This window comes from Pleurodeles waltl, chromosome 2_2 (assembly GCF_031143425.1).
Source record: "Pleurodeles waltl isolate 20211129_DDA chromosome 2_2, aPleWal1.hap1.20221129, whole genome shotgun sequence".
Lineage (NCBI taxonomy): Eukaryota > Metazoa > Chordata > Amphibia > Caudata > Salamandridae > Pleurodeles > Pleurodeles waltl.
This window is the reverse complement of record NC_090439.1, coordinates 158,398,508-158,415,295: the sequence shown is the minus strand read 5'-3', so window position 1 is coordinate 158,415,295 and position 16,788 is coordinate 158,398,508. Positions and strand designations below refer to the sequence as shown.

The window sequence follows — 16,788 nt, the reverse complement described above, 5'->3', positions numbered from 1 at the left end:
TTTTCAAGAACCAGTTAAGACAAGAGTCATCACTCCTAGAGTAGAAAAAATATATAAGCCGCCTCATTCTGATCTGGCATTCATTACCCAGCAGCTACCTCCCGATTCCTTAGTTGTCCGTGCGGCAAGGAAAAGGGCTAACTCCCAGTCGTCTGGTGATGCACTGCCACCAGACAAAGAAAGCAGAAAATTTGATGCTGCTGGTAAGAGTGGCATTGCAAGCAGCTAATCAATGGAGAATAGCCAACTCCCAAGCACTACTTGCTTGGTACGATAGGGCCCACTGGGACGAGATGAAAAAGATCATCCAACATCTCCCAAAAGATCAACAAAAAAGAGCCCAGCAAATAGTCAGGGAAGGGCAGGCTATTACAAATAACCAAATTAGGTCAGCTCTAGACTCAGCAGACACAGCAGCAAGGACAATCAATACTGCTGTCACCATTCGGAGGCACGCATGGCTTTAATCGTCCGGTTTTAAACCAGAAATCCAGCAGGCTGTCCTTAACATGCCATTTAATGAAAAACAGCCTTTTGGCACTCAGGTTGATACAGCCATTGAAAAAATGAAAAAAAGACTCTTGACACTGCTAAAGCAATGTGTGCTCTTTATTCTACACAGTACAGAGCTTCATTTCGAAAGCCTCAATACAGGGGTGGTTTTAGAGCCCAAACGTCTGAGGCATCCACCTCACAATCAAAACCGTCTTACCATCCTCAGTACCAACGAGGTGGGTTTAGAGGAACTTACAGATGCCAATTCCCCAGAGGTAGGGGAAAATACCAGCCATCAAAGCAAACTCCACACACAAAGCAGTGACTTGCTCCACATCTTCCCTCACCACACTTCCCCTGTGGGAGGAAGTCTGCAAACGTTCCACAAACACTGGTTACCCATTACAACAGACAAATGGGTACTATCCATTATCCAAAATTGTTACTGCATAGAATTGGCACAAATTCCTCCAGATATACCTCCAAAACCACACAAACTCTCCTCCCAACACATTTCCATGTTGCAAACAGAAGTACAGTCACTATTACTCAAACAAGCCATAGAGCTTGTACCACAACATCAAATAGGAACAGGGTTTACTCCATGTACTTCTTTATTCCCAAAAAAGATGGAACATTGAGACCAATACTGGATCTCAGAACCCTCAATCTTTACATCCTATCAGAACACTTTCACATGGTAACACTACAGGATGCAGTCCCACTGTTACAACAAGATTTTATGGCAACATTAGACCTCAGAGATGCGTATTTTCACATACCCATTCATCCAGCGCACAGGAAATATCTCAGGTTTGTAATACAAGGAAAACATTACCAGTTCAAAGTGTTACCCTTCGGGATAACAACAGCTTCCAGAGTATTTACAAAATGCCTTGCCGTAGTGGCAGCCTACCTAAGAAGGCAACACATCCATGATTTACCATATCTCGACGACTGGCTAATAAAATCCAACAGCCAGACACAGTGGCAACACCATACACATTATGCAATACAAACCCTACACACTTTAGGGTTCTTAATAAACTACCAAAAATCTAACTTGCAACCAGCGCCAGTTCAATAGTATTTAGGAGCCACACTAAATATGCAAACAGCACTTGCCAGCCCAAGTCCACAAAGGATACAATCATTCCACAATATATTAGCACAAATTCAGTCAAACCGACAGTACACAGTCATGAAACGGTTGGGCATGATGGCATCATGCATCGCCATTGTCCCAAATGCAAAACTAAACATGCGGCCCTTACAACAGTGCCTTGCAAAACAATGGTCACAGGCACATGGTCAACTTCAAGATCTAATGTTGATAGACCGCCAAACAACCATCTCCCTTCAGTGGTGGAATTCCACAAATTTAAACAAAGGGCGGCCATTTCAAGACCCTGTGCCTCAAGCCACACTTACAACAGATGCATCAATGATTGGATGGGGAGCACACCTCAACAATCACAACATTCCGTGACAATGAGACAACAAACACAAACAACTTCACATAAGTCACTTAGAATTGCTAGCCATATTCCTAGCACTCAAAGCCTTTCAACCTCTTCTCGTTCACAAACACATTCTCATCAAGACAGACAACATGACTACAATGTATTACCTAAACAAACAAGGAGGGACCCACTCATCGCAACTGTGCCTTCTAGCACAAAATATTTGGCATTGGGCAATACACAACAACATTCACCCTGTAGCACAATACATTCCAGGGATACACAACCAATTAGCAGAAGTTTTAAGCCGAGATCATCGACGAACACACGAGTGGGAAATTCACCCCCAAATACTTCAAACATACTTTCATCACTGGGGAACACCAGACATAGACCTATTTGCCACCAGCGAAAACGCAAAATGCCAAAAACTTCGCATTCCAGGTTCCCACACCCTCTATCCAAGGGCAATGCTCTATGGATCAACTAGTCAGGGATATTTCCTTACGCTTTTCCTCCTCTCCCTCTCATTCCATTTCTGGTCAACAAACTGCATCAAAACAGACTCAAACTCATACTTATAGCACCAACGTGGGCACATCAACCATGGTACACAACATTGTTAGACCTATCTGTAGTACCACACATCAAACTGCCCAACAGACAAGATCTGTTAACATAAAACAAACAACTGATCAGGCATCCAAATCCAGCAATACTCAATCTAGCGATTTGGCTCCTGAAGTCTTAGAGTTTGGATATCTACATCTTCCAACTGAATGTATGGAAGTAATTAAACAAGCAAGAAAACCCACGACCAGGCAGTGCTATTCAAACAAATGGAAAAGGTTTGTGTTTTACTGTCAATCCAAACAAATTGCCCATCTTTCCTCATCGCTACAAGACATTGTAGGTTACTTACTTCATCTGCAAGAGGCAAACTTGGGGTTTTCATCCATCAAAATACATCTCACTGCTATTTCAGCGTATTTGCAAAATATACAACATATTTAAAGTCCCTGTTATCAAAGCCTTTATGAAAGGGCTAAAACGTATCATACCACCAAGAACACCTCCAGTGCCTTCATGGAATCTCAATATTGTACTCGCACGACTCATGGGTCCACCATTTGATCCCATGCATTTGTGACAGATTCAATACCTAACGTGGAAAGTAGCATTCCTCGCTGCAGTCACTTCATTAAGAAGAGTTAGTGAAATACAAGCTATCACTATTGAGCAACCCTTCATACAAGTACACAAACATAAAGTAGTACTTCGGACAAACCCAAAATTCCTACCTAAGGTGATCTCACTGTTTCATATCAATCTCAGACTCCGATTCGGATCGGGATTCTGATGTCAACAGCCAATCCATCCCACAGGCGCTGTATGTGAGTACATCAGCCCCTGCCCATCACCCAAAGACAGTTAAAAAGACTTCTGCACTGGTCTCGGGTCCCCCACTGCTTGCCAGCCATGGTTGGACCTGAAAAATGCAGTCCGATGACCAGCCCTCGGGTTTGGCACCGAAACAAAAGGCCAAAGTGCATTCAGCACTGAGCAAATAGCTTGCCACACCTGTTTCAGTACAGAGCCGAAAATCGGAGACTTCCACCTCGGATCCGAAAAAAGTAACAACGCTTTCGGAGCTGATGTTCTCTGACCAACTCAAGCATTTGGTATCCAAACTTTCAGAGCTGAAAACTTTTGGTGGTAAATTTGCTTCAGTTACTGAGGAGTTTTCAGAAATAAGGCCCACATTGGAGGTAATGGGTGCTAAAAAGAGAAAGATCCATATACATAAGGATACAGGAAGGATCATAGCCTCTCCTCCTCCAACAATCAAAAGAAAATTGACTTTTCAAGAAACTTTAGAAGCTGGGCCTCCACCTACTAAAATATTTAAACAAAAGGAGAAACCAAAGGCATCACAACAGCCTTCACTACCACATTCTCCTTTACATTCTGCTTCTCCACCACCAGATACTCCACCACCTTCACCTACACAGTGTTATCCACAATCCCCCTTTTCACAACATAGGGATGATTTATATGACACTTAAGAGGATATAGATCCAGGGGATATATATGATACAGATTCCATTCCTCCCAATGATCCTGATTTACCACCTGACTCTATAGTGTTCAGTGCAGCAAGAAAGAAGGCCAATAGCCAGTCTACAGGGGATGCTTCTCCTCCAGACAAGCAAAGTTGCCAATTTGATGCAGCAGGTGAAAGAGTAGTAACTTAAGCTGCTAATCGTTGGAGGATTGCCAACTCTGAAGCACTTTTAGTAAGATATGATAGGGCTCATTGGGACCAAATGGAAGATTTGTTGCAGTACCTTTCACCAGAACATGAAAAAAGGGTACAACAAATAATAGCGGAAGGGCAAGCTATTTCCAATAACCAAATCAGATCCGCTATAGATGCAGCAAATACAGCGGCAAGGGGTTTCAACACCAGTATCATCATTAGAAGACACGCATGGTTAAGGGCTTCAGGTTTTAAGCCAGAAATACAATAGACAGTATTGAATATGCTCTTTAATAAATGACATCTGTTTGGGCCAGAGGTTGATATCACAATAGAGAATCTGAAAAAGGACACTGAAACAGTTAAAGCTATGAGTGCGTTATATACTACACCTACTCGAGAAACGTTTCGTAGGTCACAGTTTAGGGGTGGTTTCAAATTATCAACCACAGAACCCTCAATATCCCAACAACACAACAGAGGCTCCTTCACAGGCAATAATTATAGAGGAAAGGTAAATCAAATGTCTCAAGAGGTGCTTCCACCTCAACAAAACAGTGACTTCTTACACATCCCCACAGAGCATACATCTCCTGTGGAGGAAGACTAACATTTATCAACATGGTTATTGCCTAGAACTCATCTCTACCCCACTAAACATTCTCCCTCGTTCAGACAAACTTACTCTGGAACATCTCAATTTATTAAAACAGGAGATACAATCTCTACTACTCAAGGGTGCCATAGAGGTGGTACCTATATCCCAGCAAGGGTCAGGAGTGTTTTCACTATACTTCCTCATACCAAAGAAAGATGGTCCTCTCAGACCAATCTTAGATCTCAGACATTCTTTCAGAACACTTTTACATGGTCACTCTACAAGACATCATTCCCCCACTACAGAAACAAGACTACATGACAGCATAAGATCTAAAAGATGCTCATATCCACATTCCCATACATCCAGCACATCGAAAATATCCAAGATTTGTTAAAGCGGGAAAGCACTACCAATTCAAAATACTACCTTTCGGAGTAACAGCACCAAGGGTATTCTGCAAATGCCTAGCTGTGGTTGCAGCATTCCTCAGAAGGCAACACATACATGTCTTTCTGTATCTGGGCGACTGGCTCATAAAAGCCAGTCCATTTCAAATCAGTCAACAGCATACACAGTATACAGTGGACACCCTACACAACCTAGGATTCACAAACAATTATCAGAAATCTCACCTGCAGCAAGCCCAAATACAGCCGTATCTAGGAGCAATTCTCAATACTCAATCAGGATTAGCATACCCAGACACAGTGAGGATTCAGGCATTTCACAATCTCCTATCTCAATTGTAATACAACTACACTGATACAGTGAAGTTGGTCATGAAACTATTGGGAATGATGGCCTCTTTCATAGCAAAAGTACCCAATGCACGCTACACATGAGACCACTACAACAGGGTCTTTCTCAACAGTGTTCTCAGGCACAGGATCCAGTGTTGTTAGACCGCCAGACTTATCACTCTCTGCAATGGTGGAATCACACCAACTTACTAAAGGGGCGGCCCTTTCAGGGCCCTCTGCTACAGATCATAATCACAATGGATGCATCAGTGACAGGTTGGGGAGCCCATCTCAACAACTTTACTATACAAGGGGAATGGGACTCAATACAACAAACTTATCACATAAACTATTTGGAATTACTAGCAGTGTTCGTAGCACTCAAAGCTTTTCAAACACAAATCACACACAAGACAGTGTTAATAAGGACAAACAACATAACCACAGTGTATTATCAGCAAAAACGGGGGGACACACTCATCTCAATTGTCCCGTTTAGCACAGACAGTTTGGAAATGGGCAATTCACAGTCACATTCAACTACTAGCAGAGTATATTCCAGGGATCCACAATCAACTAGCGGACCTCTTAACCAGGACACAGCAACAAGTACACAAATGGGAGATTCATCCACAGCTGATTCAACAATTCTTCAAAATGTCTGGAACCCCAGACATAGACCTCTTCTCCACAAGCGAAAACCCCAAATACACAATCTTCGCATCAAGGTACCCACACACTAGATCCAAGGGCAATGCTCTGTGGATCAATTGGTCAGGGATATTTGCTTACGTCTTTCCACCTCTCCCACTAATTCAATTTCTGATAAACAAGATCCGTCCCACCTCCCTCACTATGATACTCATAGTTCCCACATGGGCACGTCAACACTGGTACACAACACTGTTGAATCTGTTTGTAGTACCACATTACAAACTACCAAACAAACCAGATCTATTGGCTCAAAACAAAGGTCAAATCAGGCATCCCAGTATGCTAATCCTGGCGATTTGGCCCCTGAAGTCATGGAATTTGGCTATTTACAGCTTCTGTCTGAATATATGGCTATTATAAAGGAAGCACGCAAACCTACAACTAGACAGTGTTATGCAGCTAAATGGAAATGTTTTGACATTATTATCAGCCCAAAAACATTAACCCACTTAAGGCTTCAGTACACGATAATCTCTGTTATTTGCTATACTTAACAAAAAACAATTTGCATACTCCTCTAATAAAATCCATTTTACAGCAATAGCTGCTTACCTCCAAAACAGACAGCATACTTAACTGTTTAGGATTCCTGTTATAAAGGCTTTTATGGAAGGCCTTAAAAGGATTATTCCACCTAGAGCTCCACCAGCTCCTATCTGGAATCTTAACATTGTACTCACAGGACTTGTGGGCCCACCATTTGAACCCATGCATTCTCGCCCTCTTCAGTTTTTATCATGGGAAGGTTACCTTCTTAGTAGCGATCACTTATTTAAAAAGTTAGTGAAATTCAGTCATTCACTTTAGAAGAACCTTTCTTTCAAATTCACAAAAACAAAATAGTCCTTAGGACAAACCCAAAATTCCTACCAAAAGTAGTTTCACCGTTTCCTATCAGTCAGTGGGATTGCCAGCCTTCTTTCCACTGCCTAATTCAGTTGCTGAAACAGCTCTTCATACCCTTGTTGTTAAAAGAGCTCTCATGTATTATATAGCTAGAACAAAACATTTCAGAAAGTCTAAACAACTCTTTGTGGTTTTTCAGCATCCTCACAAGGTTAATCCTATTTCAAAACAAGGTTTGAAGACCCTGAAGGAATGTTTTGTTGGTTGGTCAGCATCAGGATTGCAGCACTTTGTATAAAAATCACGGCCGTCTTTAACATTTTATTAAGTCTGCTATTGTTCTCCCTAGTGTGTGTGACTCAATAGTCAATTACTGCATCCTCCTATTTGCTAATTGTACATCCATTTACTGATGTATGTGTTAAATATTCATGTCCTCTGTTCTTAGAGGTACAACTGATAACCTTTTGTGTTATCTAAAACATTTGCAGAATGTTTCCAAGCTTAATAGGAATGCATGCCAGTTGGATTTAAGCACTTCAGTATTTATATTCTAGTTTTTAACCTAAGAATTGGATATTGTTCCCTTCTTTAATGTACTTTAACACATACTTTCTTGGGCCTATTTTGAGGAACAAGTAAGCATGTTCCCTGTACTATGTAGATGGAAAGCACTTGGCCAGAACAAAAACATAATGTTTGGTAATGGTTATGCTAGATATATTATTTGAAGGTTTGGCTTTTCTTTAAAGGAAACATTTTTCTAATCAGATTTGCATGTTTCCAATTAATATCACCACATTTTATTATCATTTTACAAGCACTTAAACGTATCCTACTTGCCTGGGCTGAATTTGTGTTCAATTCTTAGAGCGAACAGTTTCATTAATGAATAGAGCTGAACAAGAACTGGGCATCTGGACACACCACTAGTCATCTACAATAGATCCAAAAAGCTTAGGTAAGTCCATTTTCCCTGTTCTGCACAGCCCAACAGTCATCAGCAATCATAGTACGAGCGATATTAGTGCAGTCAAGCCAAACTTTCTGTACGCCATAGGGGAAAAGGGAAGGATACACAAAGAAAAGAAAGATGACAGTAGAAAATGAAAAAGGGGGGAGTTGAAGATTGAAGCAGGGAACCACTAGTGAAAGAGAAGGCTGGGGCTTAGTAGCAAATGCAAAAGGCGAAAGGTGGTGCTACAGGGCCTTCCAACTGGTAGCTCATGCATCATCCTTTAGTATCCCTAAGGCCTTGACCTATGATAAGGTTCCCACAGTGATCATTAGCCTCTTTAACTCTGTCCATGGTATGCTGTCACCAGGGGTGTGGTATTTAATATCTATTTGTCCATGGGGCATGTTGCTTCATAAATCTATGTGCCCTGAAAAGAAAAACAAATCCACTGGTCCCTTTGGTGTGACAAAGTGCGATGACAAATTATGAGAACAATTTCATTATATAAGAGCTCTGATTACAGCCTCTCTGATTATGCAGGGCTCATACTATAGCAGGGTTTAAATACTAGCAATTCCTTTATATTGCCATCTTTCCACAGATCTACATACTGAGGCTGGAGGTAGTGGTAGCAAATAGTTCCACAGTTGGAATGCCTTTTTAAGTTTGTGCAAACATACTAACTTACTTGTTTTATGGGGTTTTTACCAGTTCTTCAATGATCTTCGCTCATACCTATAAAGGTTGGAAATTTACTCCTGACATGGGCAGAAGTAAAATTTCTTCCAAGTTTGGGGAAAAATGGTTGGAGGGAAAGTGAACTTGTAATGCTCAGCAAATTTTCACATGAGCAAATCTACAGATGTATAATGCTCGTGCTAAAATGCAGTTCACAAATATTTTATAGGGATGTGAATTCCTGGCCTACTTCTGTAAATTCTTGTGAATTCATGGAAGCCATAAATCTGCAATAATGCCTGGACGTGTACCCTGAGAACACTTTTGTTACCTTCTTTAAGAATTGAGCCGCTAATTAGGTCTGGTGTTAATCATGACCTTTTGTTTTCATCTCTTTCTATTGTCTGGCTTCACAGTGAGTGACGGCAATCTGCTCTTTCATAAGGGAGCATATCAGCACACAAAGAAGTTTTATTAATTGCCAGAAACATTTTGGCAATGTGTGCTTTTTGAGAACAAAATTATTTTTATTTTTGTGAATGTTTCAATGGTGAGGATTCAGCAGTTCTAACTGCTATAAAGTTGTACAAAAACCATGTCAAAACAAGACACTCATTGACAAAACCAAAAGGGTGACCTCTAAGGTAAGACCTTTTGGCTTTGCCAATGATTGTTTATTCATGTTTTCCATAGTCCTGTTGAAACTTACTATCCTGATTTCCTATTATGAATAGTTTTTAGAAGGACTAACATGCATCAACACATTTTACTAAATGAAGCTTCAAAGAAATGGTACCTAACATTTCCAGTAGTTTAGCAAAACGTTTTTTTACCTATTTGCATTTTTTGTGAACAATATATTTTGAAAGCAAAGAATTATCAATCTTGCTTTCAAGATTATGCAAATACTTACATCTAATCAGAGAACATTAGTGGACGCAAACAAAGATGTAAGACCAGAAACTGAGAGCTGAGAAGTGGAGGTCCACCAAAATAGCCAACAACTCTGGTCTTAACATACTGAGTTAATCTTAATTGATCGACTGCATGCCAGTTTTGCAGTTTTAACGAATATGCACCCTAAGTTTTAAATGGTGATACTAAGCTTGTTTTTTATTTTTACTGTAGGCACTTTAGGGCAGTGATAAAGTCATTTTAAGCTTATCCATGTTTGATTAACGTACTTTAGGGTTGAATGCAATCACTCTTTCGTCACAATCATGACTTTTAAAGTGTTTATGCTTAAATTGATGCACTTTATGATACGAAAAATTGTGATTTGTGATTTGTGATCTATGCACTTTATGGTTGGAAACAACCAAATACATTTATATGCCTCATATTGTTAAACTTTGCAAATGTGTGCACATTTTTATTCTGGAACCACTGTCAATTGTGCAGTCCGAGGCTTACAACATTTTCCTTAGATTGCTCACTCCAATAATAAAGGCTTTGCATTAATGAACCGTTAATACAAGTTCGAACAGCATTAACATATGAACACAAATATTACCTTAAGTGCAAACAATGCCCTTTCCTCATCCATAATGTGCTGTAAACTGGCAGGCAAAGGGTTTGTGCTGAGGGGGGTTTGGGGGACGGGAATCACACTGCAGCCTGACACCCCTCCGATCCCAAGAGATTCTGCTTCTCTCAGGGCTACTCCCAGGTAGCCCCTGATTCTCTCTCATATGCTATACCGGACCAAAGCTCTCGCTCTCCTTCCAGTGACCCCACTGCTCGCTTGGAAAAACCCAGGGAATTACTTCAGCTCCACAAGGAAGAAGTGTTTGATCTTTGTGGAGGCTAGCCAGAGTCCCCCCCTCTCACAGGAAACCTCTGGGCCCCACGATTTGGCATCATGATGCCGGGCACCATCTTTCCTCTCCCCCACAATACCATGGTAGAAAGTTTCCTTTCAAAAAGCCTTGAACTCTGCTGTCCACCTAAGATTCTAGAGAAAGCAAACACTGCATCTTACGTTCAATGCCACATGAACGTTCATTCAAGGCTAATGTAAATCACTGGGACAAAGAATAGGACTATCTTGCACATATTACGGAAGTAATGGCAAGCAGACACAAGTGATTATTCTACGTACTGGAAATAGTGAGGTAGAAACGGGTAGGCTGTGATCCAAAAACAAGATCAAAACTCGGACTAGACATAGGTATAGTCAGTTAGTGTGGGTCAGGAGAGACTTGTCAACTCCTTCTGCCAATTAAAAAGAGAAACGAGATTGGAATGGGCATGTGCAAGAAAGGAATGGAGAGATAACTTTGGCGTGTGCAACCTGGGAAAAAGCGGAGCGTTGGAAAGACAATACAGGAAGTTCAGTGGAGAGTATGCAGCTCTGTGTCAGTATGCTACTTATTTCAACTCTATATGAGTATATTGTGTAATTCCTGCCTGAATGGTTTTAGTATGTTTTTCATGAGAGACAGGTAAATAAGTGTGTGAGCTGTTAAGTCGGATTGTTTGCTGCACTACTTGGACAGAATGATATGAGTTGATTCGCACACAAATCTAAAGTAATGCAGGCATTCCTTAAAAATGTTGACTGTTTGAGTGTGAAACGGTGGTATGTTTAATTTGAAAAAGAGTAGTACGTTTAGTGTTTTATGTATTTTTTTTTCTTATTTAGCTTGCTATTGTGGGGGCAGCTCTAGAGATGTGCCTTGCGGGACTGGTAAAGACAACTATGATGGATTTGGAAACTTCTCCTGCCAGAAGCATTGTGGCAAGTAAGGCACCGTTAATCTAAGCATATTGAACTATAATGTGCTTTTTTGTATTTCTTCTATATGTTTAATGAGTTAGTGTAACATTAAGTATATGTACTGCTAATTGTTGAAAAGACATTCGTTTTGATATTCTTAGATTTTATGAACACATATTGTAGCACTCAGACGACCTCCACGAAGGTCTGAATGGAGCTAATTGTATCAGGAATGACGCCAACCATCCCACAAAAAATGGTTGCTATGCAAATATCGCAGGTGATTTAAAAAAAAAAAAAAAAAAAAAAAAAAAACATACAAAATAATTTTGGGCACAATTAATTTTTTTCTAAAACCTCAAACCCAAAAGAATGGAGCTATTTGAAGATAGTTAACTTACTTGAAAGTACCCCTGTTTTTTGTTGGTTATTGTGTCAGTTTGGTGGATGTGCAGGTCTTCGATACTAAATAGTCTCCCACTGCACTACCAGGCTATCTTTGGTTGTTCAGCAACGTTGCCTTTGAGTGAACATGGACCATTGTTTTGGATATAGGCTACACCATATCTATCTAGAGCTATGAAATAGACACTAGAAAGGCATTTTCACCAGAAATTTACACATCATTTGTCATTGTGTGGTTAATAGAAAAAGATATGAATCAATTGTCAAAAACATTATAAAATATGAATTGATCATCACATGATTGTCAAGATTAAATTGAAATAAAATGCTATTCTGCCCGTTTGGCTCATCAAAACTGACAAAATTCATGATTTTACAGTATGCTTGTTGCTGACTGCTTAGCTGAAACCACATTAAAACATTTTTCAATTCCACTCACTGATTGCATATCTGATGGAATAAAGCATTCCTTGATTGCTAACTAAAATGATTTAATGTTGAATTGTCTAAAGAAAAGAAGTAGAAATGTTTTGAGCTCTCCTCCAAGGGACCTTTGACAGCCGCAAGTTACATGGGCCTTCCAGGATTGCTAGTAGGAACAACTCTGAGTGTAGCGAATGAGTTTCTGTTTCTGGGTTTCACTTGCACTATGCTTGTGAAATCCATTGTAACCCAAAAAAAAAAAAAAAAAAAGGAACTTAGAGCCCGCTCATTACTTACATTTACTTACTATTGGTTGGCCCACAAGTCACTTTCGTTTCCTTGCTTCTTATTGGATAGCGCCTCCTCCACTCCAGCTTCTTGCTGGGGCTTTGTGTGTGTTCGTACCATGGAGCATGTACGAGGTACTGGTACCTGTCTGTGCCCGTGTACCTGCAGAGGTACTTTTATTTATTTTGTAGTGTAGCACTCTATCTGAGACTATTGTTTTGCAAGAAGTCTCTAACCACCCCTGCCCATATATATTGCTTCTTACCTTGTCCCTCCCCCCACCACCTCCCTCTTGTCGCTGCTTGCCTCCACTCAACTTCTGTTGCTTTCCTCATCCACAGATCACCCTCCTCCAACCCCATCACTGCTTTTCCCTTCATTGCCTGCCTCCACCATGGCCACCTCCAAAAGTGCTTTGTTTGTTTTGCTCCAATTGGTCCAGTTTTTTTCTCCAAAACCCACTCATCACATCCATCTCCAACTGTCCACCTACCCTGTCTGTCTCTTCTCCCCATGCTCAACCCCTCCCACACACATTGATGCATTTGTTTGAGCAGCAGACGTACTGTATGTTCTTGTGAAATTTGGCATCTTAATGTCCAAAGAAAAGCGCTATGATGTGGCCAGCATTGACCTTCTCATGTCATTTTGTTCTTTTATTTTTATTTATTTTTACTTTAGGCCGTGTTGCTGTGCAACATGTAAAAAAAAAACATTGGCAAAGCCAATATATCTCACGTAGGCGAAACCTTTTGGCTTTGTCCATGCTTGTTTCTTTATTTCACCCATGTCGAATTGGCTGAATCTCAGTCTCACAGTTTAATGTTTTAGCTTGAGAGATGCTGCAATCAATATATAAAATGGTTCTGCTCCTTCAACATAAGGGTTTAATAAAGTGATGGTGTCCTTTACTGCAAGACAGTTTGTATTGTCGAGTGGAAAAGAGCAGAGAACCTGTTGTTTCTTCACTATGGTATAACTGACTCTCATGTTTTGGACAATTGAAATGTTTTAATTGAATTGGTCAGGAGCTCACGGTGTGACTTTTTAAAATTAGTTCCACAGCCATAGTTCTTTCCATACAAGAGATCTTACTGAGCTCTCCTGAGCTTTCTTGTAGTCTTGCCAGAAACATACAATACCACCGGCCTAATACATTGATTGGTTTACCAGACTGAATTCCAGCCTAATTTAGTCATGTGATGTTGAGGGCGGTAAGTTAAACAGCCATCTGAAAAGGTTGCATTGCTCTGTATCTAGCAGTTTTATCATGCTAGCAGGAAGAATCTGACAACTGTAGTGTAAAGAAGGCATTTTGCTTTGATGACATTGAATAGAGTTTTTAGTGAAGGACCCGTTAGTTTATTTTCTAATTTAAGGTAGGCGTACATTGGGTTGCTTTCTTTTGCTTTAGTTTCCACTGCTTATATGGAGAAAGAGCCATTGGTAATAATCCATATGCAACGGTATTTATAGATAGTGGACGATTTGATTGTCTCGGTGTTTAAGTGCTATCCAGTCTTCCTGCTTAACCTTTTTCCCAACGTGCAGAATGTTTGATTTTTCATAGGTTACTGTGAGGTTATTCTTGGTACAGTAAAATGGTAGCTCGTTCAAAGAATGGTGGAAGCCGATTCATGATTGGTCAGGGATTAAAGTTTTGTCTGCATACATTAATAATTGTATTGGCCTCCTACCTAATTGTCTGCCACATACCTGTTGAAAAGTAGCTGGGTAAAAACCCAGCCCTGTTTTAACCCTTAAGTGGTGGGAATCTTACTGTTTGAAATGCGGTTGCCCATTTTTACTTGGACCCACGTGTCCATGTGGAGTGATTGAATGGCCTGCAGCAAGGTGTTGATAATGTCCCATTGTTTGAGTTTCAGCAATGTTGTGTGAAAGTCAGTGAAACATGCAACTAGGTAGAGTTTTGGGTGGCATGTGTTTTTTGGCTAGCATTGGGAGGGGCATTAATTTGTCAAGAGTGCGTGGGCTCTCTTTACATTATGTCTGAAACCAGGTGATTAACTTGAATTAGTTAGCTCAAGTTTTCAGAACATTTAGTATTTGATTCACATATTGTTTGGCTTTAGTGTCTTGAAAGGTGATCATCCTTTAGGTTGTTGCAAGAGCCTTTTTTGTGCACTGGGCAGGGAATCAAGCCCGAAATAGCAATCATTGAATAGTGGGCACAACCAAGGGGGCAAATAGTCAAAATTAATTTTGTACAATTTCTCTGGCAGTTCATTTGGGCCAGTGGCCCATTGGATGTGGTTTTCCTGGTTCCAGAGGGCACTACAAGTTTCAAACACCAGGGGGCGGGTACCATATTATTGACTAGCACAAATGGAAATTCGGTGCTCGGATTAATGTAGGGATTGGTAGGTGTTTGTGTCCTTGGCATTGAGTATAAAGAGCAGAAACATAAAATGTACAGCACATGAATACTGCCATGGATTTCTCTCTGGAGGCATACTTGGCTTCGCCTTACCTCATTCAAATCCGAGATTCAACAGAGAATTTTAAACCTGCCATTCTCTGGTATCACAGTAATAGGAAGCTACACTGATGATGGGATGGCAAGGATGAAGGTGGAAATGGAGACATTGAAAGCCATTGGCCTGAAAAGATCCAGAAAACAACGAAGATCTTTCTGTCCCTACCAACGACGGTACTAAAGTCAGAGGGTTCAAACACCTCAGTGGTGATGCCAATAAACCGGCACTTAACAACAGCAACAATGCCCTTACCACCAGTAGCAAAGGAAACAGACCAGGGGCAGATCCACTCAGCAGCCTGCTCAAAGTGGAACAACACCATCCGCTTCCAAATCCTGAGTCGTTATTTCTCCCTCTTCTGTTACCCACTCCAGTGGGGGAAGCGCATCATCTCATTTGGCAGAGTGACAAGAAATAACAAAAGATGCCTGGGTTCTTAATATTGTACAAAATGGATATAGTCTCAGGTTCACCAGTCCTCCACCATCCATCTCTGGTGGTGGAATCTGTTCCTCACCACCAATGAGGGACAGGCATTTATCTTCTCTCCTTGTCTCGATTGCATTCTTCATCTTCCTCACACTGATTGCTAGTCTCCACATGCGACCCCTACAAGAATGTCTTGAGGACCAGTGGGCCCAGCTGACGGGCGGTTGGGATGATAGGATAACACTGTCTTGTCATGCAAAGCTCTCCTTGAAATGGTGGTGCTTTCCAAAGAAACTACTCTGAGGGACATCTTTTCATCAGGAGGTTCCTCCTCAAACAGTAGTAACAGACTCCTCACTGCTAGGCTGGGGGGCTTACATTGGCCATCTCTAGATCCAGCGCAAATGGTCAGAGAGAAAATTGACATAACATATCAACCTCCTGGAGGGATGTGCAGTCCATCCATAGCGCTAAGTGTTTCCTCTGTTGTTCAGATCCAACTTCCTGCTTGTCCAGACGGAAAATACGACTGCCATTTACTAACTCAAAAAGATCCAGGACGAGATCCAGGCCTCTATCACATCACTGCAGCTCACCTTCCAGGTGTGCAAAATGCTCAGGCAGACTGTCTCAGCAGGATTCTGCAAATAAAACACAAGTGGATCTTGCACGAAGATGTCCTTGATGACATTTTCATCTGTGGGGCTCACCTTCCATCGACCTGTTAGCCACTGCAGAAAACAAAAAATGCTGTAGCTTCGCTCCAAGGTACTATCAGTCAGAGACCCTGGGAAATGCCCTATGGATTGACTGGGCCAGCAGCCGTCTTTATGCCTTTCCACCAATTCTCTTGATCCCAGTAGTCCTGATCAAACTGTCCCAATCGAGAGCCAGGATGATCTTAATCTATCCAGAGTGGCCACGTCAGTGGTGGTTCACAGACCTCGTTCACCGGTCCATCCGTCCCCATCTCAAACATCCATGCAGGACAGACCTCTAGAAGTTTGGAGGCCCGCTGGTACACCTCAATCTCTCCTCCTTGAATTTAACGACATGGCTCCTGAGCTACAGCAGTACGGACACTTGAATCTGCCGTAGTACAGATTCGACATAATCAAAGAGTCTAAGCGGCCTTCCACCCATTGAGCTTATGCTTTCTAGTGGAAGAGATTCTGCATTTGGTGTTCCTCCAAGAACGTGAATCCCACTTCTTGCCAGAAAGATGTCATCCTGCCATACTTAGTGCATCTGGCAAAATCTGGCTTGAAATT

At 41.2% G+C, this 16,788-nt stretch overlaps 1 protein-coding gene across 1 annotated transcript in view; it reads left to right on the top strand.

Annotated features, from left to right (window-relative positions):
• Positions 1 to 16,788, top strand: part of NFX1 (nuclear transcription factor, X-box binding 1) — a 1,141,187-nt gene that overhangs the window by 422,155 nt on the left and 702,244 nt on the right. The window contains exon 8 of the mRNA XM_069219549.1: positions 11,400 to 11,499. Coding sequence (XP_069075650.1) covers positions 11,400 to 11,499 — 100 coding nt within the window. The remainder of the gene's footprint in view (positions 1 to 11,399; positions 11,500 to 16,788) is intronic.